The sequence below is a fragment of the Rhinoderma darwinii genome, chromosome 11 (genome assembly GCF_050947455.1).
Source record: "Rhinoderma darwinii isolate aRhiDar2 chromosome 11, aRhiDar2.hap1, whole genome shotgun sequence".
In the NCBI taxonomy this organism is placed as follows: Eukaryota; Metazoa; Chordata; class Amphibia; order Anura; family Rhinodermatidae; genus Rhinoderma; species Rhinoderma darwinii.
In genome coordinates, this window is record NC_134697.1 from 101485076 (window position 1) to 101509435 (window position 24360).

The 24360-nt window shown below is 49.0% G+C and overlaps 1 protein-coding gene across 1 annotated transcript in view; it reads left to right on the forward strand.

Annotated features, from left to right (window-relative positions):
* The window catches only part of LOC142664029 (struthiocalcin-2-like), a 91724-nt gene that overhangs the window by 15182 nt on the left and 52182 nt on the right, over window positions 1–24360 (forward strand). The window contains exons 2-3 of the mRNA XM_075842915.1: window positions 6065–6133; window positions 6235–6476. Coding sequence (XP_075699030.1) covers window positions 6065–6133; window positions 6235–6476 — 311 coding nt within the window. The remainder of the gene's footprint in view (window positions 1–6064; window positions 6134–6234; window positions 6477–24360) is intronic.

Sequence of the window (24360 nt, forward strand, 5' to 3'; positions counted from 1 at the left end):
ACCTTGACCAGTCTGGGTATGTGTCCGGACCCCAGACTTCACTGGCATACAGGAGGATTGGGGAGATGATGGAGTCAAAGATTTTCAGCCAGACCGTCACTGGTGGTTTGAGATGATAGAGTTTTCGTCTGATGGCATAGAAGGTTTTGCACGCCTTGTCTTTCAGAATCTCTATGGCTTGTTTAAAGCTTCCTGATTGGTTGATTTCTAGGCCCAGGTAAGTGTACCTGTCGGTCGCTGTGATTGTGGCGTTATTTAGTGTGAAGGTCGGGTGCCTGGGGGATTTTGAGTTTCTCTTCTGGAACACCATGATGTTGGTTTTCTTGGCATTGATGGGTAGTGCCCACGTGGAGCTGAATTTTTCTAGGATTTGCAGGTTGTCTTGGAGACCTTTCTCGGTTGGTGATAGTAACAGAAGGTCATCTGCATACAGCAGGAATTTCACCTGGGTGTCATGGAGGGCGAGACCTGGTGCTGAGGAGGATTCCAGAGCTGTGGCCAGTTCATTGATGTAGATGTTGAAGAGCGTTGGACTGAGGCTGCAGCCTTGTCTGACTCCTCGGCTCTGCTGGAAATCAGCCGTTCTTCTCCCGTTCACCTTCACGCTGCATCTGTTCTCTGTGTAGGAGCTTCTGATGACGTCATAGGTTTTACCTCCTATTCCGCTCTCCAGCAGTTTCAGGAATAGGCCCGGGTGCCACACTGAGTCAAAGGCCTTCTTAAAGTCCACAAAACAGGCGTAAATCTTCCCATGCTTTGTATTGTGGACGTGGCTCTTGATGAGGCTGCGCAGGGTGTAGATGTGGTCAGTGGTGCGGTGGTTTGGCATGAACCCAGCTTGGCTTTGGTGGAGGACATTGTGCTGGGAGAGGAAGCTGAGGATTCTCTTATTCAGGATGCTGCTGAACAGTTTCCCCAGGTTGCTGCTGACACATATCCCTCGGTAGTTGGCCGGGTCGTACCTGTCCCCACTCTTGTGGATTGGTGTTATAAGGCCTTGGTTCCAGATTTGCGGGAAGTAGCCGGCACTCAGCACCATATTAAATAGTTTGACTATTGCGGGCTGTATTTCTGGCGGGCTGTGTTTTATCATTTCTGGTGAGATTCTGTCTAGGCCGCTGGATTTTTTACACCTTATGTCTGAGGTTCTCTCTGTTACTTCTTGCAGTGTTATTGGTGTATCCAGGGGGTTTTGAGAATCTTTAAGTGTTTCCTCCATCGCCTTCAGTTTTGATATTATTTGTTTTTGTTCTTGGCTTTGTTCTTCTTTCGGGATATCTTTGTAGAGGTCCCTGAAATATTGGAGCCAGATGTTGCCATTTTGAATATGAAGGTTGTTTTTCTTGCAATTTTTGCCCATGTGTTTCCATAATTCCCAGAACGAGTTGTCATGGAGGGCGTCTTGGAGTTGGGTAAGTTTGGTGGAGATGTGCCTTTGTTTTTTCTTTCGGAGGATGGTCTTGTATTGCCTCTGTATGTTGCTGTAGGCCTCCTTCAGACCGGTGTTGTTTGGGTCTTGGTGCTTCTTATTTGAGGCATTTCTTAGGGTCTTCCGTACTTCTTTGCACTCACGGTCAAACCAACCGTTAGGATGTATTTCTTGTGGCCTCTTGTAGTCACATCTTTTCAGGTCAGACTTCTCTGCCATGGTATAGAATATATTATTGAGGTCATTTACGGCCTGATTGACCCCTCCTGGGCTTGTCTCATACACCTTGTTGTAGAGGTTGTGAAGCATCTCCTGCACTTCTGGTCTGTTCATTGTCTCTTTATATTTTATAGTTGACGTTTTGGACCATTTATAAGATGGGGGCAGGTTGAAGAGGCCGGTTTGATGTGGTTTTTGTGCAGATGGTTTGGTTGTGGATTTGATGTATAGAAGTAATTGGTTGTGATCTGACAGGTGCGTTTGTGGAGTGACTATGAGTGCGCCAATGTTTGCGGGGTCCATGTCCGTGATGGCATAGTCTACTACACTGCTGCCTACATGGGAGTTTAGTGTATACCTTCCTAAAGAGTCTCCCTTGGTGCGGCCATTCAGTATGTGGAGTCCTAAGCTTCGACATAGATTCAGTAGTTTTTTCCCGCTTTTGTTGACGGTGCTGTCATAGCTGTTTCTCTCTTTCTGTAGGGAGTTATGACAGTCGGCCTCTGCTCCAAAGATGAAGATCTATCTATCTATCTATCTATCTATCTCATATCTATCTATCTATCTCTATCTCATATCTATCTATCTATCTATCTATCTCATATCTATCTATCTCATATCTATCTATCTATCTATCTATCTATCTATCTCACATCTATCTATCTATCTATCTATCTATCTATCTATCTATCTATCTATCTATCTATCTATCTATCTATCTATCTATCTATCTATCTATCTATCTATCTATCTATCTATCTATCTCATATCTATCTATCTATCTATCTATCTATCTATCTATCTATCTATCTCATATCTATCTATCTATCTATCTATCTATCTATCTATCTATCTATCTATCTATCTATCTATCTATCTATCTATCTCCTATCTATCTATCTATCTATCTATCTATCTATCTATCTATCTATCTATCTATCTATCTATCTATCTATCTATCTATCTATCTCATATCTATCTATCTATCTATCTATCTATCTATCTATCTATCTATCTATCTATCTATCTATCTATCTATCTATCTATCTATCTATCTATCTATCTATCTATCTATCTCATATCTATCTATCTATCTATCTATCTATCTATCTATCTATCTATCTATCTATCTATCTATCTATCTATCTATCTATCTATCTCATATCTATCTATCTATCTATCTATCTATCTATCTATCTATCTATCTATCTATCTATCTATCTATCTATCTCATATCTATCTATCTATCTATCTATCTATCTATCTATCTATCTATCTATCTATCTATCTATCTCATATCTATCTATCTATCTATCTATCTATCTATCTATCTATCTATCTATCTATCTATCTATCTCATATCTATCTATCTATCTATCTATCTATCTATCTATCTATCTATCTATCTATCTATCTATCTATCTATCTATCTATCTCATATCTATCTATCTCATATCTATCTATCTATCTATCTATCTATCTATCTATCTATCTATCTATCTATCTATCTATCTATCTATCTATCTATCTATCTATCTATCTATCTATCTATCTATCTATCTATCTCTCTTTTCCTTAATAAGATATATTACTGGTTTGTACAGAAGTTCTTTCTATTTGTTTTCTCCTTTTGGTATTTATATACCTGTTTATATGACAAGTGTCACGTTTTCTATTTGCCAGACACATCAGGAGGATTATCCCTTTAACCCCTCTCCCCTCTCCCCTCACCACCACCACCACCGTTTGTGACAGTCCTGGTGACGGGTGATTTCTCATATTGCTCTGTTTGCTCTCGGGGTGTGTGAAACGGCTGCCCTTCTTGTTTTTTACTATAACAAGGCAAATAAAAGGAATCTTCCTGCTAACATTTTATTGGGTCATGAGACATTGACCGACATATATAAAGTATCTGCACATTTCTGAGGAAGAGCAGAACAACGAGACATTCAGGTAGGCGGCTGCTCCTTTCACGGCGTCCTCCGGGCTGGTCATTTGTTTCTCCAGTTTAGAAACCCCATTTTCATTTACACGTTTAGGGGATTCTGGGGTAATAGAGGGGGGTCCCCAGTTCAGGATCCTCGTGTCTTGGTCAGGGTGGAGAGCGGTTACATAGAGCGTGTCTCTCTGGAGGAAATCTCCTGTCCTGTATTACACAGACAACACATTGACTTAAATGGAAACTGTAATACTTAATTTCACCTGTGGTGGCGCTGCAGGGAAATGAAACACTTAATGACAGATTTTCCCACAGATCACAGCTGATCGCTGGGGGTCCTAGAAGGAGGACACTTTGTGATGAGCTTATTGTCAAAGGACCTTTTGTAAAAATCATTAGCAGTCCAAAGCAGACAGACCATTTAACCCCTTATCGACCAGAGTGTTTTGGTTCTAAATGATCCGACATACCATTTACATACCTTTTTTAATTTTTATCAAGGGCGAATTCTACAAAAAGATAACAAATATTTTTATTTTAATTTATAGTTTTTTATTTTTAAAACTTGCACTTTCACACCAAAAGAAAGTATTAGACTGGGTCTCCTGTTCCGTGTTGGTCGTTGTTAGATATACTATGCACAGTCTTGGGTGAACCAGTTGGCCTCCGCGACGGTTTGAGCTGGATTTTTGTTTATTTCACTTTGTGTATTTTATTTATTAGTGTTTTACTTATAGATTTTTTTTTTTAAATGTCTTTCCATAATCTGTCCCTCCAGAGGTCATAAAAGATGTTTGGAGGACATTCGTACATGTGCCTTTATAAATGTTGTCACGTTTGTACAATATGAATATGAATTCAACAAAAGTCTGTGCACTTAACTAGCCTGTGGTTGCAATGGGCTGGTGCGCCGTTGCACTGCCTTTTTGGGGTGATTGGGGGCAGGAATAAGGTTTCCTGGGTGCCAGCCAGCGGGAGCAGGTGTCGGTGAGCATGGGCCATTGTGTTGGGAGCACCAGTGCTGACGTAATGGGACGACGTGCTCCACCATTAGAAGATGGGCAGAGTGTAGACGCATCTATGAGAAGCGGAATGTGGTGTGTGTGTCGGTGAAGCGCATGAAGAGATGCGCTCTGCGAGTGAGCCCAGGTAAGGCTTGGGACCAGTCGCCGAGAAGCCAGCCGATGGGCTGGAGAATGCTTGTAAGAAAATGGAGAGCCTACGAGAAGCTGGGAAGTGGTTGAGGTCTGGAGTAGAAGCCATAAAGGAGCCGGTGTAAACTAGTAGGGAGACCTAACGATCCAGAGAGACTGTTAGAGTGCACAGTAAGTCTTCAGAACGGTCACTGACTGAAACCGAATGGCTGAGTTGCTGTAGGCCAGGGTACATCGCTGCCAGGTTTGGGGAAGTTCTTAGTTAGGATTGGCCACCGTAGACCTAGGGGAAGGTGTAGTACACCCAGTGAGATAGTGGGGTGGGCCAGGTTTACAGGAGACAAGACACGAGCCCGCGATTGGCTTGATTGTAGGCCTAGTACTTGCCAAGCCAACCCTCGTCCTGCAAGGTGCGACAGAGCCAAGTGCCCTTTGTGACAGAGTTTAGATTGTGAAGATAAAAGCCATATCTGTGTCAAGTTCAATAGAGTTGAAGAGCCAGTACTGTCACCTGATAAACTTTTAGACTCAAACTGTTTGGACCACCTGGTGGTCAGGGGCCGAGGTGGTCACCTTTCTACTTATGCAAGCCGTGTTGGTCAGGAGGTAATTCTCTGAAGGGTAGATGCTTACCGGTTCGCAAAGACCCACGAAGGCGCTGAACAATCGTAGACAAATTACTGGTGCAACACTACAAGATACAGTGTGTTTAGGTGGGCCAGGCTGTGTCTAGGGGTAGCCTCCCAAAGACCCACATAAGGTTCAGGCAGGAGTCGGCAGCCGTCCCGAGTACAACCTGATCCTCTGGGGATACGTGGAGTTTTTTTTCAGTCCTTCTGGTCCTGGAATATCATAAATCAATTTGGTGTACCTCAACCGTTCATTTGTTGAATTGTAAGATCCCACCAGGAGTAAATACCAAGCATTGTGTGCCACGTGACTGTACCATGGGACCATTTGCTAGTGGGGTGTTGCCCCTTTACAACTTGACACTGTGAACACGATCAAAGAATCAGAATGTCGCATCCAACAGTGGTCGGCCAAACAAGCTGTGGTGCTTGGACCGCCCGGACCCCTGAGTCACTCGCAAGAGGAGAAGGACTGCGACATTAGATTAGTGACAAATGATTGCCTCCAAAGCAAGATCCAAATGGGGTTGTCTTCTGAAGGACCTTTAGAACCCGTTATTGTGTAACAGCCGAGGCCACCAGAGGGTCCTCTGATACTGTTGGGGGCCAGTCTTACCATGCACAGGGCACATACATCTTTTTAGTACATTACCTAATTGTATTCTTCAAGCTTTATGTTTCCATGTTTCCACAGGAGTGAAGATGTCCAGCACACGGTCTCTGCCATTGTTGCTCGCTTTGCTCTTCCTTCAGGGATCTCTAGGTAAGTCCTGTTATTTTTCTCTGTAATCAACTTTAACTCAATCCCAATCTATAACAAGTTCTGGGGTTAAGACCACTAAACGAACGGTTATTTTTGTGTAGGGTTCATCTTTGGAAGACATGACTCAGGATCTTCTGAAATCCAACTTCCATTCCTGAACATTGGGCTGGGCTCGTCTTCACATGAGCACCATGGGAACAATGGACAACAAAATGATTTATCGGTACCAGATTACCTGAACCCAAAGTATTTCTGTCAAGGTCCCTGTAAGGACGGCTGGGTCTCCTATAATGGTTATTGTCACTTTTATGTGGCTCGGGAATTTAGCTGGAAGGATGCGGAGGTAAGAACAGATCATTGTCAATGATGGATGGACCGGTGTCCCCTGTTTATGTGAGTGGTGGAAGTCACAATGGTCGGAACCCCTCCGATCTAACATTATCGCCTAACCAGCGGACACGTGATAAATGTTTTTGGCCAAAATACACATCTAAATATGAAGTCTAAAAGCAAAATGCAGTGAACCTTTAAGTCTCTGGATATAATATCAATGGTCTCAGATTCTCTTTGTTTACCTGATTTTGGAGCTGAATTTTCTTGTTTGGTGGTCAGTCGTATATTTAGCTCCCGGTCTGTTCATTGGTATGTTTGGCTTTACGTCCCTTGTGATCCATACTGGTCCACCGCTGGTGCCTCACTTACCCAGCCTTGTCCCTCTGTAAGGTGGGGGTAGTGGTGGTGTGATAGTAGAACCTCCGCAGGAATGCCACGGGAAAAGATGAAACAAGGTCGGAAGTTAGCGGGTCCACTTTACTTTCTTTAATATGTACAGTTCGCTTGTCGTTTCCGATGGTGCATTCGGCCACAAATATTATATGCCTTCTTCCCGGTGTGGGAGGTACAGGATGGAGTTACAACTATGTACAGGCTACGCTTTTTACACTGAGTATGTCTACACGTATTCACCAGCCTAACCCTTTATATTACGAGCTATATATAGAGCTAGGCTCGTGAATATGTAATGACCACTACTCGTTGCATAAAAGCCAGCATAGATAGTGCCACACCCAGTGCTCATTGTAGATAATACCATAATGTCCCCTGTAGATAGTGCCACGGTGCCCCCTCTAGATAGTGATACAGTGCCCTCTGCAGATAGTGCCACCCTCTGCCCCTGTAATGCCACAGTACCACCTGAAGATAATGCCACAGTCCCAATGTAGATCGTGCCGTAGTGGCCTCTGTAGGTATTGTGATAGTGCCTCCTGTAGATAGTGCCCCAGTGTCCCTTTGTAGGTAATGCCACAGTGCCCTGTGTAGGTAGTGCCCCTGTAAATAATGCCACAAATGTAGATAGTGCCACAGTGTCCCTTTGTAGGTAGTGCCACAGTGCCCTGTGTAGGTAGTGCCCCTGTAAATAATGCCACAAATGTAGATGGTGCCACAGTGTCCCTTTGTAGGTAGTGCCACAGTGCCCTGTGTAGGTAGTGCCCCTGTAAATAATGCCACAAATGTAGATAGTGCCACAGTGTCCCTTTGTAGGTAGTGCCACAGTGCCCTGTGTAGGTAGTGCCCCTGTAAATAATGCCACAAATGTAGATGGTGCCACAGTGCCCACTGTTGATAGTGAGCCACGCCACCAGCACATTAACCTGTAACCATTCCCATGTCAACCTCCAGCATTGTAGGCCCGGTCTCTTCTGACCAGGCCTGCTCCAGCGGAACAACTCATGACGTCATTGCGCCGCCTGCACCACATGAAAAGCTCAGAATGGTGGGGAAGTGAACAGATGGTTCCTTTGTCTCACCAGCGCTGTTCATTGCATCCGTGTCCTAAGGACTTTGATGCAATTGAGTATTATTGTATGTGAGGGCCTCCCGAACAAGCAGGGAACGCTGGGGACCCGCCTGAGACAAGAAGATAGCAAGACCTGGAGGTGGAGCTCCAAAAGCTCCAGTGATAACCTGGCCCTGGTCACTGAGTTTTTTTGGCAACTGGAAACCCTTCCTGTGTTTGGCCGTGCAGTGTGGGCTACCTCACCTACTGCTTGCTCTCTGTTACCCTGCTGCAGCTCAGGCCCTAGCACAGATACAGCGTATCCCGGTTCTTGCCAGTGCTTGGATGACGCCGCAGTTCCAGCTCTTTTTCCTCATACTCAGCGCTTCCCTAGTCCGGTGAACCACAGCAACGGAAATGGCCAGATTCTGACTCTCTCAAAAGCCATTACACTCTCCTCTCTTCTCTTCACAGTTCATTTCACTCCTAGCCCTCCCCAACACTGAACCCAGTATGGTGGGCTCACCGCTGTTTTATAAACACAGCGCCACCCCAAATCCCGATGATGTACGCACGTGTGTCTGTCATCACCCTGTTACAGAGCCTGGCAAATGCAGCCCAATGTGGCCATTAGTCCACTTCTATTGTCTGCTGCCTGCCCTGACCTCGGTCCGTCTCCCTTTACCGTCAGATTTGTCTGCACTGACGTTTGACCTGGCTGAATATGCCTTCTATCCTGTTGACGCTTTCTAGGTTGTTGTTACGGGAGATTTCTCCTGGAAATTCCCCGCAGCGAAGTCAAGATTCCTGTACAGGGGTTAAAGGGTGAAGACCAGGAGGTTCCTTAGACTCTGCTCCCGGGTTTAGCTTAAAGTCAAATCTGTGGCATCCACATCCACTTCTCCAGGTACGTGACAAAGGCCTTCAGTACCCAGACCATAGTGATGTCACTGCAGTAGGTAGCCATGTAATGATAATTCAAGGCTATGCACCCATTTCACGCCACTCCTGACCCTCACTCCTCTTAATCTAGATCCCTACTCAATGTTTCTTCCAATGTCCAATTCTTGTATCTTGTTTGTAGTTGACTTGAAAAATTGTAATGAGTAAACTGGCCAAATGCTGATGTCAGTCATCTACCTGTCCTGACTCCACGTAACAGTAGAGGTCCCCATTCGCATCAGATTATCGGCAGATCTGGCCAAAATTGTCATGTTCCATCAACATCAATGACATGTGTAGAGGCAGCTGAAGTCCGTAGTCCATTCAGAACTGAACATGAGCCACGTTTTCTGAAATGAATAGATTGTTCCCGTCCTATGTTTGGGACTATATTACTTAACCTTTGAAGCTTTATATGTTTGTGAAAGTAAACGGGGATTATCTTCGGTCTTCTAACTCAAACATTTGTATTTGCATTCTAGGTGGTATTAAAACCACTTTACAAAAGATTATCTAAGATTGTTCCCTGTTATCAGAAGGAGGGCGTTCATTGTGGATATAGCAAAACACTCGATGTATCCAGAGATAAAACGCGTTGGTAACCAAAGCCTCGTACTCCTAGTCACCGGATCCTGAAACTGGGAGATCTGAAGCTACTTATGGTTTTCCATCCACTCATCCATTGATACTTCTTTAATGGAGTACCGTGCCGACATTGGAAGACTTGACTGGAGTCATTGTTGGACTTTATTGGTTGGTTAAGTCTCATGTGAGTGTCTTCTCTTAGCCAGGGGAGATCAGTAAAGATGAGGAGACCCTCCCAATGTGGTCCACCATCCGATATACTGTCATGTGAACTAGTAAGGACACCCCATGTAAAGTTTTTATCTGTGGACATATATCTGATCTTCATTCACATAGTCTATAAAGTAAAATGTAATAGAACTGACCCAAAAACAATAACAAATTGACAAAAAAGTTATTGCTCCCCTTGGCAGAATTTCTTATAATTGTCCATCAGTCATGGAAGAAATTTTTTGAGGGGTTCCTTGCATGCACAGCCCATTTAACACCCCTCCCCCCAGCATCGAGATGGGATTTTGGCATTTAGATCTTGGCTTTGGCTTCCACTCAAGAACCTCTATCTATTTTCGTCAGCCAATCCTTGGTGGAGTTACTGGTATGTTTAGGGTCAATGCCGTGTTGTAGGGTCCACTTTCAGCTTCGCAACACCCTACTGACAGATGGTCTCAGATTTTCCTTCAGCTCCTTTGTAGTGGATTCTGTGATGAAGAGCCACTCAGACCCGGATGCCGCAAAACGATAACACTTCCATGAGCATGCTTTATAGCTGGTGCGCTTCTTCAGGGGTAATGCGATCTTTGAGTTTTAGCCAAACATGTCGTCTTCTGGTACTGTGGCCAAATGGCTTTTTATCTCGTCCATACAGAACATATTGTTCCGGAAGTCCTGGTTTCTGCGTAGATGTTTTTAATGGCAAAGTTTAGTCCTAACTGATGATGATAATAATCCGTATTTATATAGCGCCAACATATTACGCAGCACTTTACAATATAGAGGGGACATGAAACAAACAATATCAGACATTACATAGTGACAAAGATCATTTACAATTCAAACCTGGGGAGTGAGGACCCTGCTCGCAGGAGCTTACAATCTATGAGGACATAAGGGAGACACAAAGTGTAATAGTGTTTGTTCTGTACAATGGTCCGGCCATTTTTATACACATGCGGTGGTAACATAAAGCTGCATGAGCCGGTCACCAGCCAGTATCCGTGTATGACGGACATGAAGAGAAGGAGTGTGAGGGAATCTTATTCTGATGACTAATCTAAATGGAGGGCCATGAAAAGGAGTCAGATTAGGGAATGTTATAGGCCGGTCTAAATAGATGTGTTTTCAGGGCACATTTAAAACTGTGGATATTGGGAATTAATCTGATTGTCTGGGGTAGCGCATTCCAGAGGACGGGTGCAGCACGAGAGAAATCCTGGAAACGGGAGTGGGAGGTTCGGATTATGGAGGATTTTAATCTAAGGTCGTTGGCAGAACGTAGAGCCCGAGTAGGGTGGTAGACAGAGATGAGGGAGGAGATGTGAGGAGGTGCAGCACTGGGGAGAGCGGCACGGGTGAGAGGAATAAGTTTGAATTTTATTCTGAAGGGGATGGGCAACCAGTGCAGTGACTGGCACAGATTAGAGGCGTTGGTGTAGTGACTGGTACAGGGTAGAGGCGTTGGTGCAGTGACTGGCACAGGGTAGAGGCATTGGTGTAGTGACTGGCACAGGGTAGAGGCGTTGGTGTAGCGGTTGGTCATAAAGATGAGCCTGGCTGCTGCATTGAGGATAGATTGGAGAGGGGAGAGTTTAGTGAGGGGAAGACCGACTAGTAATGAGTTACAGTAGTCAAGACGAGAGTGAATCAGAGCAACAATGAGAGTTTTGGCGGTTTCCTCCGTAAGAAAAGAGCGGATTCTGGAGATGTTTTTGAGGTGAAAATGACAGGAGCGTGAAAGTGATTGTATGTGAGGAGTAAAGGAAAGATCTGAGTCAAAAATAACCCCGAGACAGCGGGCGTGCTGCTTAGGAGTTATGGTAGTGATAGAGACAGCGGGCGTGCTGCTTAGGAGTTATGGTAGTGATGGAGACAGCGGGCGTGCTGCTTAGGAGTTATGGTAGTGATAGAGACAGCGGGCATGCTGCTTAGGAGTTATTATAGTGATAGAGACAGTGGGCGTGCTGCTTAGGAGTTATTATAGTGATAGAGACAGCGGGCGCGCTGCTTAGGAGTGATGGTAGTGATAGAGACAGCGGACGTGCTGCTTAGGAGTGATGGTAGTGATAGAGACAGCGGGCGTGCTGCTTAGGAGTTATGGTAGTGATAGAGACAGCGGGCGTGCTGCTTAGGAGTTATGATAGTGATAGAGACAGCGGGCGTGCTGCTTAGGAGTGATGGTAGTGATCGAGACAGCGGGCGTGCTGCTTAGGAGTTATGATAGTGATAGAGACAGCGGGCGTGCTGCTTAGGAGTTATGATAGTGATAGAGACAGCGGGCGTGCTGCTTAGGAGTGATGGTAGTGATAGAGACAGCGTGTGTGCTGCTTAGGAGTTATGGTAGTGATAGAGACAGTGGGCGTGCTGCTTAGGAGTTATGGTAGTGATAGAGACATCGGGCGTGCTGCTTAGGAGTTATGGTAGTGATAGAGACAGCGGGCGTGCTGCTTAGGAGTTATGGTAGTGATAGAGACAGCGGGCGCGCTGCTTAGGAGTTATGATAGTGATAGAGACAGCGGGCGTGCTGCTTAGGAGTTATGGTAGTGATAGAGACAGCGGGCGTGCTGCCCAGGAGTTATGGTAGCGATAGAGACAGCGGGCGTGCTACCTAGGAGTGATGATAGTGATAGAGACAGCGGGCGTGCTGCCCAGGAGTTATGGTAGTGATAGAGACAGCGGGCGTGCTGCTTAGGAGTTATGGTAGTGATAGAGACAGCGGGCGTGCTGCTTAGGAGGTATGATGGTGATAGAGACAGCGGGCGTGCTGCTTAGGAGGTATGATGGTGATAGAGACAGCGGGCGTGCTGCTTAGGAGTTATGGTAGTGATAGAGGCAGCGGGCGTGCTGTCCAGGACTGATGGTAGTGATAAAGACAGCGGGCGTGCTGCTTAGGAGTTATGGTAGTGATAGAGACAGCGGGCGTGCTGCTCAGGAGTGATGGTAGTGATAGAGGCAGCGGGCGTGCTGCTTAGGAGTGATGGTAGTGATAGAGACAGCGGGCGTGCTGCCCAGGAGTTATGATAGTGATAGAGGCAGCGGGCGTGCTGCTTAGGAGTTATGATAGTGATAGAGACAGCGGGCGTGCTGCTTAGGAGTGATGGTAGTGATAGAGACAGCGGGCATGCTGCTTAGGAGTTATGGTAGTGATAGAGACATCGGGCGTGCTGCTTAGGAGTTATGATAGTGATAGAGACAGCGGGCGTGCTGCTTAGGAGTTATGGTAGTGATAGAGACAGCGGGCGCGCTGCTTAGGAGTTATGATAGTGATAGAGACAGCGGGCGTGCTGCTTAGGAGTTATGGTAGTGATAGAGACAGCGGGCGTGCTGCCCAGGAGTTATGGTAGCGATAGAGACAGCGGGCGTGCTACCTAGGAGTGATGATAGTGATAGAGACAGCGGGCGTGCTGCCCAGGAGTTATGGTAGTGATAGAGACAGCGGGCGTGCTGCCCAGGAGTTATGATAGTGATAGAGACAGCGGGCGTGCTGCCCAGGAGTTATGATAGTGATAGAGGCAGCGGGCGTGCTGCTTAGGAGTTATGATAGTGATAGAGACAGCGGGCGTGCTGCTTAGGAGTTATGATAGTGATAGAGGCAGCGGGCGTGCTGCTTAGGAGTTATGGTAGTGATAGAGACAGCTGGCGTGCTGCTCAGGAGTGATGGTAGTGATAGAGACAGCGGGCGTGCTGCCCAGGAGTGATGGTAGTGATAGAGACAGTGGGCGTGCTGCTTAGGAGTTATGATAGTGATAGAGACAGCGGGCGTGCTGCTTAGGAGTTATGGTAGTGATAGAGACAGCGGGCGTCCTACCTAGGAGTTATGGTAGTGATGGAGACAGCGGGCGTCCTACCTAGGAGCTACGATAGTTATAGAGGCAGCGGGCGTGCTGCTCAGGAATGATGGTAGTGATAGAGACAGCGTGTGTGCTGCTTAGGAGTTATGATAGTGATAGAGACAGCGGGCGTGCTGCTTAGGAGTTATGGTAGTGATAGAGACAGCGGGCGTGCTGCTTAGGAGTTATGGTAGTGATAGAGACAGCGGGCGCGCTGCTTAGGAGTTATGATAGTGATAGAGACAGCGGGCGTGCTGCTTAGGAGTTATGGTAGTGATAGAGACAGCGGGCGTGCTGCCCAGGAGTTATGGTAGCGATAGAGACAGCGGGCGTGCTACCTAGGAGTGATGATAGTGATAGAGACAGCGGGCGTGCTGCCCAGGAGTTATGGTAGTGATAGAGACAGCGGGCGTGCTGCCCAGGAGTTATGATAGTGATAGAGACAGCGGGCGTGCTGCTTAGGAGTTATGATAGTGATAGAGACAGCGGGCGTGCTGCTTAGGAGTTATTATAGTGATAGAGACAGCGGGCATGCTGTCGAGGAGTTATGGTAGTGATAGAGACAGCGGGCGTGCTACCTAGGAGTGATGATAGTGATAGAGACAGCGGGCGTGCTGCCCAGGAGTTATGGTAGTGATAGAGACAGCGGGCGTGCTGCCCAGGAGTTATGATAGTGATAGAGACAGCGGGCGTGCTGCTTAGGAGTTATGATAGTGATAGAGACAGCGGGCGTGCTGCTTAGGAGTTATTATAGTGATAGAGACAGCGGGCATGCTGTCGAGGAGTTATGGTAGTGATAGAGACAGCGGGCGTGCTGCTTAGGAGTTATGATAGTGATAGAGACAGCGGGCGTGCTGCTTAGGAGTTATGATAGTGATAGAGACAGCGGGCATGCTGTCGAGGAGTTATGGTAGTGATAGAGACAGCGGGCGTGCTACCTAGGAGTGATGATAGTGATAGAGACAGCGGGCGTGCTGCTCAGGAGTTATGGTAGTGATGGAGACAGCGGGCGTGCTGCTTAGGAGTTATGGTAGTGATAGAGACAGCGGGCATGCTGCTTAGGAGTTATTATAGTGATAGAGACAGTGGGCGTGCTGCTTAGGAGTTATTATAGTGATAGAGACAGCGGGCGCGCTGCTTAGGAGTGATGGTAGTGATAGAGACAGCGGACGTGCTGCTTAGGAGTGATGGTAGTGATAGAGACAGCGGGCGTGCTGCTTAGGAGTTATGGTAGTGATAGAGACAGCGGGCGTGCTGCTTAGGAGTTATGATAGTGATAGAGACAGCGGGCGTGCTGCTTAGGAGTGATGGTAGTGATCGAGACAGCGGGCGTGCTGCTTAGGAGTTATGATAGTGATAGAGACAGCGGGCGTGCTGCTTAGGAGTTATGATAGTGATAGAGACAGCGGGCGTGCTGCTTAGGAGTGATGGTAGTGATAGAGACAGCGTGTGTGCTGCTTAGGAGTTATGGTAGTGATAGAGACAGTGGGCGTGCTGCTTAGGAGTTATGGTAGTGATAGAGACAGCGGGCATGCTGCTTAGGAGTTATGGTAGTGATAGAGACATCGGGCGTGCTGCTTAGGAGTTATGATAGTGATAGAGACAGCGGGCGTGCTGCTTAGGAGTTATGGTAGTGATAGAGACAGCGGGCGCGCTGCTTAGGAGTTATGATAGTGATAGAGACAGCGGGCGTGCTGCTTAGGAGTTATGGTAGTGATAGAGACAGCGGGCGTGCTGCCCAGGAGTTATGGTAGCGATAGAGACAGCGGGCGTGCTACCTAGGAGTGATGATAGTGATAGAGACAGCGGGCGTGCTGCCCAGGAGTTATGGTAGTGATAGAGACAGCGGGCGTGCTGCTTAGGAGTTATGGTAGTGATAGAGACAGCGGGCGTGCTGCTTAGGAGGTATGATGGTGATAGAGACAGCGGGCGTGCTGCTTAGGAGGTATGATGGTGATAGAGACAGCGGGCGTGCTGCTTAGGAGTTATGGTAGTGATAGAGGCAGCGGGCGTGCTGTCCAGGACTGATGGTAGTGATAAAGACAGCGGGCGTGCTGCTTAGGAGGTATGATGGTGATAAAGACAGCGGGCGTGCTGCTTAGGAGTTATGGTAGTGATAGAGACAGCGGGCGCGCTGCTTAGGAGTTATGATAGTGATAGAGACAGCGGGCGTGCTGCTTAGGAGTTATGGTAGTGATAGAGACAGCGGGCGTGCTGCCCAGGAGTTATGGTAGCGATAGAGACAGCGGGCGTGCTACCTAGGAGTGATGATAGTGATAGAGACAGCGGGCGTGCTGCCCAGGAGTTATGGTAGTGATAGAGACAGCGGGCGTGCTGCCCAGGAGTTATGATAGTGATAGAGACAGCGGGCGTGCTGCCCAGGAGTTATGATAGTGATAGAGGCAGCGGGCGTGCTGCTTAGGAGTTATGATAGTGATAGAGACAGCGGGCGTGCTGCTTAGGAGTTATGATAGTGATAGAGACAGCAGGCGTGCTGCTCAGGAGTGATGGTAGTGATAGAGGCAGCGGGCGTGCTGCTTAGGAGTTATGGTAGTGATAGAGACAGCGGGCGTGCTGCTCAGGAGTGATGGTAGTGATAGAGACAGCGGGCGTGCTGCCCAGGAGTGATGGTAGTGATAGAGACAGTGGGCGTGCTGCTTAGGAGTTATGATAGTGATAGAGACAGCGGGCGTGCTGCTTAGGAGTTATGGTAGTGATAGAGACAGCGGGCGTCCTACCTAGGAGTTATGGTAGTGATGGAGACAGCGGGCGTCCTACCTAGGAGCTACGATAGTTATAGAGGCAGCGGGCGTGCTGCTCAGGAATGATGGTAGTGATAGAGACAGCGTGTGTGCTGCTTAGGAGTTATGATAGTGATAGAGACAGCGGGCGTGCTGCTTAGGAGTTATGGTAGTGATAGAGACAGCGGGCGTGCTGCTTAGGAGTTATGGTAGTGATAGAGACAGCGGGCGCGCTGCTTAGGAGTTATGATAGTGATAGAGACAGCGGGCGTGCTGCTTAGGAGTTATGGTAGTGATAGAGACAGCGGGCGTGCTGCCCAGGAGTTATGGTAGCGATAGAGACAGCGGGCGTGCTACCTAGGAGTGATGATAGTGATAGAGACAGCGGGCGTGCTGCCCAGGAGTTATGGTAGTGATAGAGACAGCGGGCGTGCTGCCCAGGAGTTATGATAGTGATAGAGACAGCGGGCGTGCTGCTTAGGAGTTATGATAGTGATAGAGACAGCGGGCGTGCTGCTTAGGAGTTATTATAGTGATAGAGACAGCGGGCATGCTGTCGAGGAGTTATGGTAGTGATAGAGACAGCGGGCGTGCTACCTAGGAGTGATGATAGTGATAGAGACAGCGGGCGTGCTGCCCAGGAGTTATGGTAGTGATAGAGACAGCGGGCGTGCTGCCCAGGAGTTATGATAGTGATAGAGACAGCGGGCGTGCTGCTTAGGAGTTATGATAGTGATAGAGACAGCGGGCATGCTGTCGAGGAGTTATGGTAGTGATAGAGACAGCGGGCGTGCTGCTTAGGAGTTATGATAGTGATAGAGACAGCGGGCGTGCTGCTTAGGAGTTATGATAGTGATAGAGACAGCGGGCATGCTGTCGAGGAGTTATGGTAGTGATAGAGACAGCGGGCGTGCTACCTAGGAGTGATGATAGTGATAGAGACAGCGGGCGTGCTGCTCAGGAGTTATGGTAGTGATGGAGACAGCGGGCGTGCTGCTAAGGAGTTATGGTAGTGATAGAGACAGCGGGCATGCTGCTTAGGAGTTATTATAGTGATAGAGACAGTGGGCGTGCTGCTTAGGAGTTATTATAGTGATAGAGACAGCGGGCGCGCTGCTTAGGAGTGATGGTAGTGATAGAGACAGCGGACGTGCTGCTTAGGAGTGATGGTAGTGATAGAGACAGCGGGCGTGCTGCTTAGGAGTTATGGTAGTGATAGAGACAGCGGGCGTGCTGCTTAGGAGTTATGATAGTGATAGAGACAGCGGGCGTGCTGCTTAGGAGTGATGGTAGTGATCGAGACAGCGGGCGTGCTGCTTAGGAGTTATGATAGTGATAGAGACAGCGGGCGTGCTGCTTAGGAGTTATGGTAGTGATAGAGACAGCGGGCGCGCTGCTTAGGAGTTATGGTAGTGATAGAGACAGCGGGCGTCCTACCTAGGAGTTATGGTAGTGATGGAGACAGCGGGCGTCCTACCTAGGAGCTACGATAGTTATAGAGGCAGCGGGCGTGCTGCTCAGGAATGATGGTAGTGATAGAGACAGCGTGTGTGCTGCTTAGGAGTTATGGTAGTGATAGAGACAGTGGGCGTGCTGCTTAGGAGTTATGGTAGTGATAGAGACAGCGGGCATGCTGCTTAGGAGTTATGGTAGTGATAGAGACATCGGGCGTGCTGCTTAGGAGTTATGATAGTGATAGAGACAGCGGGCGTGCTGCTTAGGAGTTATGGTAGTGATAGAGACAGCGGGCGCGCTGCTTAGGAGTTATGATAGTGATAGAGACAGCGGGCGTGCTGCTTAGGAGTGATGGTAGTAATAGAGACAGCGGGTGTGCTGCCTAGGAGTGATGGTAGTGATAGAGATAGCGGGTGTGTTGCCTAGGAGTGATGGTAGTGATAGAGACAGCGGGCGTGCTGCTTAGGAGTTATGGTAGTGATAGAGACAGCGGGCGTGCTGCCCAGGAGTTATGGTAGCGATAGAGACAGCGGGCGTGCTACCTAGGAGTGATGATAGTGATAGAGACAGCGGGCGTGCTGCCCAGGAGTTATGGTAGTGATAGAGACAGCGGGCATGCTGCTTAGGAGTTATGGTAGTGATAGAGACAGCGGGCGTGCTGCTTAGGAGGTATGATGGTGATAGAGACAGCGGGCGTGCTGCTTAGGAGGTATGATGGTGATAGAGACAGCGGGCGTGCTGCTTAGGAGTTATGGTAGTGATAGAGGCAGCGGGCGTGCTGTCCAGGACTGATGGTAGTGATAAAGACAGCGGGCGTGCTGCTTAGGAGGTATGATGGTGATAAAGACAGCGGGCGTGCTGCTTAGGAGTTATGGTAGTGATAGAGACAGCGGGCGTGCTGCTCAGGAGTGATGGTAGTGATAGAGGCAGCGGGCGTGCTGCTTAGGAGTGATGGTAGTGATAGAGACAGCGGGCGTGCTGCCCAGGAGTTATGATAGTGATAGAGGCAGCGGGCGTGCTGCTTAGGAGTTATGATAGTGATAGAGACAGCGGGCGTGCTGCTTAGGAGTGATGGTAGTGATAGAGACAGCGGGCATGCTGCTTAGGAGTTATGGTAGTGATAGAGACATCGGGCGTGCTGCTTAGGAGTTATGATAGTGATAGAGACAGCGGGCGTGCTGCTTAGGAGTTATGGTAGTGATAGAGACAGCGGGCGCGCTGCTTAGGAGTTATGATAGTGATAGAGACAGCGGGCGTGCTGCTTAGGAGTTATGGTAGTGATAGAGACAGCGGGCGTGCTGCCCAGGAGTTATGGTAGCGATAGAGACAGCGGGCGTGCTACCTAGGAGTGATGATAGTGATAGAGACAGCGGGCGTGCTGCCCAGGAGTTATGGTAGTGATAGAGACAGCGGGCGTGCTGCCCAGGAGTTATGATAGTGATAGAGACAGCGGGCGTGCTGCCCAGGAGTTATGATAGTGATAGAGGCAGCGGGCGTGCTGCTTAGGAGTTATGATAGTGATAGAGACAGCGGGCGTGCTGCTTAGGAGTTATGATAGTGATAGAGACAGCAGGCGTGCTGCTCAGGAGTGATGGTAGTGATAGAGGCAGCGGGCGTGCTGCTTAGGAGTTATGGTAGTGATAGAGACAGCGGGCGTGCTGCTCAGGAGTGATGGTAGTGATAGAGACAGCGGGCGTGCTGCCCAGGAGTGATGGTAGTGATAGAGACAGTGGGCGTGCTGCTTAGGAGTTATGATAGTGATAGAGACAGCGGGCGTGCTGCTTAGGAGTTATGGTAGTGATAGAGACAGCGGGCGTCCTACCTAGGAGTTATGGTAGTGATGGAGACAGCGGGCGTCCTACCTAGGAGCTACGATAGTTATAGAGGCAGCGGGCGTGCTGCTCAGGAATGATGGTAGTGATAGAGACAGCGTGTGTGCTGCTTAGGAGTTATGATAGTGATAGAGACAGCGGGCGTGCTGCTTAGGAGTTATGGTAGTGATAGAGACAGCGGGCGTGCTGCTTAGGAGTTATGGTAGTGATAGAGACAGCGGGCGCGCTGCTTAGGAGTTATGATAGTGATAGAGACAGCGGGCGTGCTGCTTAGGAGTTATGGTAGTGATAGAGACAGCGGGCGTGCTGCCCAGGAGTTATGGTAGCGATAGAGACAGCGGGCGTGCTACCTAGGAGTGATGATAGTGATAGAGACAGCGGGCGTGCTGCCCAGGAGTTATGGTAGTGATAGAGACAGCGGGCGTGCTGCCCAGGAGTTATGATAGTGATAGAGACAGCGGGCGTGCTGCTTAGGAGTTATGATAGTGATAGAGACAGCGGGCGTGCTGCTTAGGAGTTATTATAGTGATAGAGACAGCGGGCATGCTGTCGAGGAGTTATGGTAGTGATAGAGACAGCGGGCGTGCTACCTAGGAGTGATGATAGTGATAGAGACAGCGGGCGTGCTGCCCAGGAGTTATGGTAGTGATAGAGACAGCGGGCGTGCTGCCCAGGAGTTATGATAGTGATAGAGACAGCGGGCGTGCTGCTTAGGAGTTATGATAGTGATAGAGACAGCGGGCGTGCTGCTTAGGAGTTATTATAGTGATAGAGACAGCGGGCATGCTGTCGAGGAGTTATGGTAGTGATAGAGACAGCGGGCGTGCTGCTTAGGAGTTATGATAGTGATAGAGACAGCGGGCGTGCTGCTTAGGAGTTATGATAGTGATAGAGACAGCGGGCATGCTGTCGAGGAGTTATGGTAGTGATAGAGACAGCGGGCGTGCTACCTAGGAGTGATGATAGTGATAGAGACAGCGGGCGTGCTGCTCAGGAGTTATGGTAGTGATAGAGACAGCGGACGTGCTGCTTAGGAAATATGATAGTGATAGAGACAGCGGGCGTGCTACCTAGGAGTGATGATAGTGATAGAGACAGCGGGCGTGCTGCCCAGGAGTTATGGTAGTGATAGAGACAGCGGGCGTGCTGCTTAGGAGTTATGGTAGTGATAGAGACAGCGGGCGTGCTGCTTAGGAGTGATGGTAGTGATAGAGACAGCGGGCGTGCTGCTTAGGAGTTATGATAGTGATAAAGACAGCGGGAGTGCTGCTTAGGAGTTATGGTAGTGATAGAGACAGCAGGCGTGCTGCTTAGGAGTTATGGTAGTGATAGAGACAGCGGGCGTGCTGCTTAGGAGTTATGGTAGTGATAGAGACAGCGGGCGTGCTGCTTAGGAGTTATGATAGTGATAGAGACAGCGGGAGTGCTGCTTAGGAGTTATGGTAGTGATAGAGACAGCAGGCGTGCTGCTGAGGAGTGATGGTAGTGATAGAGACAGCGGGCGTGCTGCTTAGGAGTTATGGTAGTGACAGAGACAGCGGACGTGCTGCTTAGGAGTTCTGATAGTGATAGAGACAGCGGGCGTGCTGCTTAGGAGTGATGGTAGTGATAGAGACAGCGGGCGTGCTGCTTAGGAGTTATGATAGTCATAGAGACAGCGGGCGTGCTGCTTAGGAGTTATGGTAGTGATAGAGACAGCGGGCGTGCTGCTTAGGAGTGATGGTAGTGATAGAGACAGCGGGTGTGCTGCTTAGGAGTGATGGTAGTGATAGAGACAGCGGGCGTGCTACCTAGGAGTTATGGTAGTGATAGAGACAGCGGGCATGCTGCTTAGGAGTTATGGTAGTGATGGAGACAGCGGGCGTGCTGCTTAGGAGTTATGGTAGTGATGGAGACAGCGGGCGTGCTGCTTAGGAGTTATGATAGTGATAGAGACAGCGGGCGTGCTGCTTAGGAGTTATTATAGTGATAGAGACAGCGGGCATGCTGTCGAGGAGTTATGGTAGTGATAGAGACAGCGGGCGTGCTGCCCAGTAGTGATGGTAGTGATAGAGACAGCGGGCGTGCTGCTTAGGAGTTATGATAGTGATAGAGACAGCGGGCGTGCTGCTTAGGAGTTATGATAGTGATAGAGACAGCGGGTGTGCTGCTTAGGAGTTATTATAGTGATAGAGACAGCGGGCGTGCTGCTTAGGAGTTATGATAGTGATAGAGACAGCGGGCATGCTGCTTAGGAGTTATGGTAGTGATAGAGACAGCGGGCGTGCTGCTTAGGAGTTATGATAGTGATAGACAGCGGGCGTGCTGCTTAGGAGTTATGATAGTGATAGAGACAGCGGGCGTGCTGCTTAGGAGTTATGGTAGTGATAGAGACAGCGGGCGTGCTGCTTAGGAGTTATGGTAGTGATAGAGACATCGGGCGTGCTGCTTAGGAGTTATGATAGTGATAGAGACAGCGGGCGTGCTGCTTAGGAGTTATGGTAGTGATAGAGACAGCGGGCGCGCTGCTTAGGAGTTATGATAGTGATAGAGACAGCGGGCGTGCTGTTTAGGAGTTATGGTAGTGATAGAGACAGCGGGCGTGCTGCCCAGGAGTTATGGTAGCGATAGAGACAGCGGGCGTGCTACCTAGGAGTGATGATAGTGATAGAGACAGCGGGCGTGCTGCCCAGGAGTTATGGTAGTGATAGAGACAGCGGGCGTGCTGCTTAGGAGTTATGGTAGTGATAGAGACAGCGGGCGTGCTGCTTAGGAGGTATGATGGTGATAGAGACAGCGGGCGTGCTGCTTAGGAGGTATGATGGTGATAGAGACAGCGGGCGTGCTGCTTAGGAGTTATGGTAGTGATAGAGGCAGCAGGCGTGCTGTCCAGGACTGATGGTAGTGATAAAGACAGCGGGCGTGCTGCTTAGGAGGTATGATGGTGATAAAGACAGCGGGCGTGCTGCTTAGGAGTTATGGTAGTAATAGAGACAGCGGGCGTGCTGCTCAGGAGTGATGGTAGTGATAGAGGCAGCGGGCGTGCTGCTTAGGAGTGATGGTAGTGATAGAGACAGCGGGCGTGCTGCCCAGGAGTTATGATAGTGATAGAGGCAGCGGGCGTGCTGCTTAGGAGTTATGATAGTGATAGAGACAGCGGGCGTGCTGCTTAGGAGTGATGGTAGTGATAGAGACAGCGGGCATGCTGCTTAGGAGTTATGGTAGTGATAGAGACATCGGGCGTGCTGCTTAGGAGTTATGATAGTGATAGAGACAGCGGGCGTGCTGCTTAGGAGTTATGGTAGTGATAGAGACAGCGGGCGCGCTGCTTAGGAGTTATGATAGTGATAGAGACAGCGGGCGTGCTGCTTAGGAGTTATGGTAGTGATAGAGACAGCGGGTGTGCTGCCCAGGAGTTATGGTAGCGATAGAGACAGCGGGCGTGCTACCTAGGAGTGATGATAGTGATAGAGACAGCGGGCGTGCTGCCCAGGAGTTATGGTAGTGATAGAGACAGCGGGCGTGCTGCCCAGGAGTTATGATAGTGATAGAGACAGCGGGCGTGCTGCTTAGGAGTTATGGTAGTGATAGAGACAGCGGGCGTGCTGCTCAGGAGTGATGGTAGTGATAGAGACAGCGGGCGTGCTGCCCAGGAGTGATGGTAGTGATAGAGACAGTGGGCGTGCTGCTTAGGAGTTATGATAGTGATAGAGACAGCGGGCGTGCTGCTTAGGAGTTATGGTAGTGATAGAGACAGCGGGCGTCCTACCTAGGAGTTATGGTAGTGATGGAGACAGCGGGCGTCCTACCTAGGAGCTACGATAGTTATAGAGGCAGCGGGCGTGCTGCTCAGGAATGATGGTAGTGATAGAGACAGCGTGTGTGCTGCTTAGGAGTTATGATAGTGATAGAGACAGCGGGCGTGCTGCTTAGGAGTTATGGTAGTGATAGAGACAGCGGGCGTGCTGCTTAGGAGTTATGGTAGTGATAGAGACAGTGGGCGCGCTGCTTAGGAGTTATGATAGTGATAGAGACAGCGGGCGTGCTGCTTAGGAGTTATGATAGTGATAGAGACAGCGGGCGTGCTGCTTAGGAGTTATGATAGTGATAGAGACAGCGGGCGTGCTGCTCAGGAGTGATGGTAGTGATAGAGGCAGCGGGCGTGCTGCTTAGGAGTTATGGTAGTGATAGAGACAGCGGGCGTGCTGCTCAGGAGTGATGGTAGTGATAGAGACAGCGGGCGTGCTGCCCAGGAGTGATGGTAGTGATAGAGACAGTGGGCGTGCTGCTTAGGAGTTATGATAGTGATAGAGACAGCGGGCGTGCTGCTTAGGAGTTATGGTAGTGATAGAGACAGCGGGCGTCCTACCTAGGAGTTATGGTAGTGATGGAGACAGCGGGCGTCCTACCTAGGAGCTACGATAGTTATAGAGGCAGCGGGCGTGCTGCTCAGGAATGATGGTAGTGATAGAGACAGCGTGTGTGCTGCTTAGGAGTTATGATAGTGATAGAGACAGCGGGCGTGCTGCTTAGGAGTTATGGTAGTGATAGAGACAGCGGGCGTGCTGCTTAGGAGTTATGGTAGTGATAGAGACAGCGGGCGCGCTGCTTAGGAGTTATGGTAGTGATAGAGACAGCGGGCGTGCTGCCCAGGAGTTATGGTAGCGATAGAGACAGCGGGCGTGCTACCTAGGAGTGATGATAGTGATAGAGACAGCGGGCGTGCTGCCCAGGAGTTATGGTAGTGATAGAGACAGCGGGCGTGCTGCCCAGGAGTTATGATAGTGATAGAGACAGCGGGCGTGCTGCTTAGGAGTTATGGTAGTGATAGAGACAGCGGGCGTGCTGCCCAGGAGTTATGATAGTGATAGAG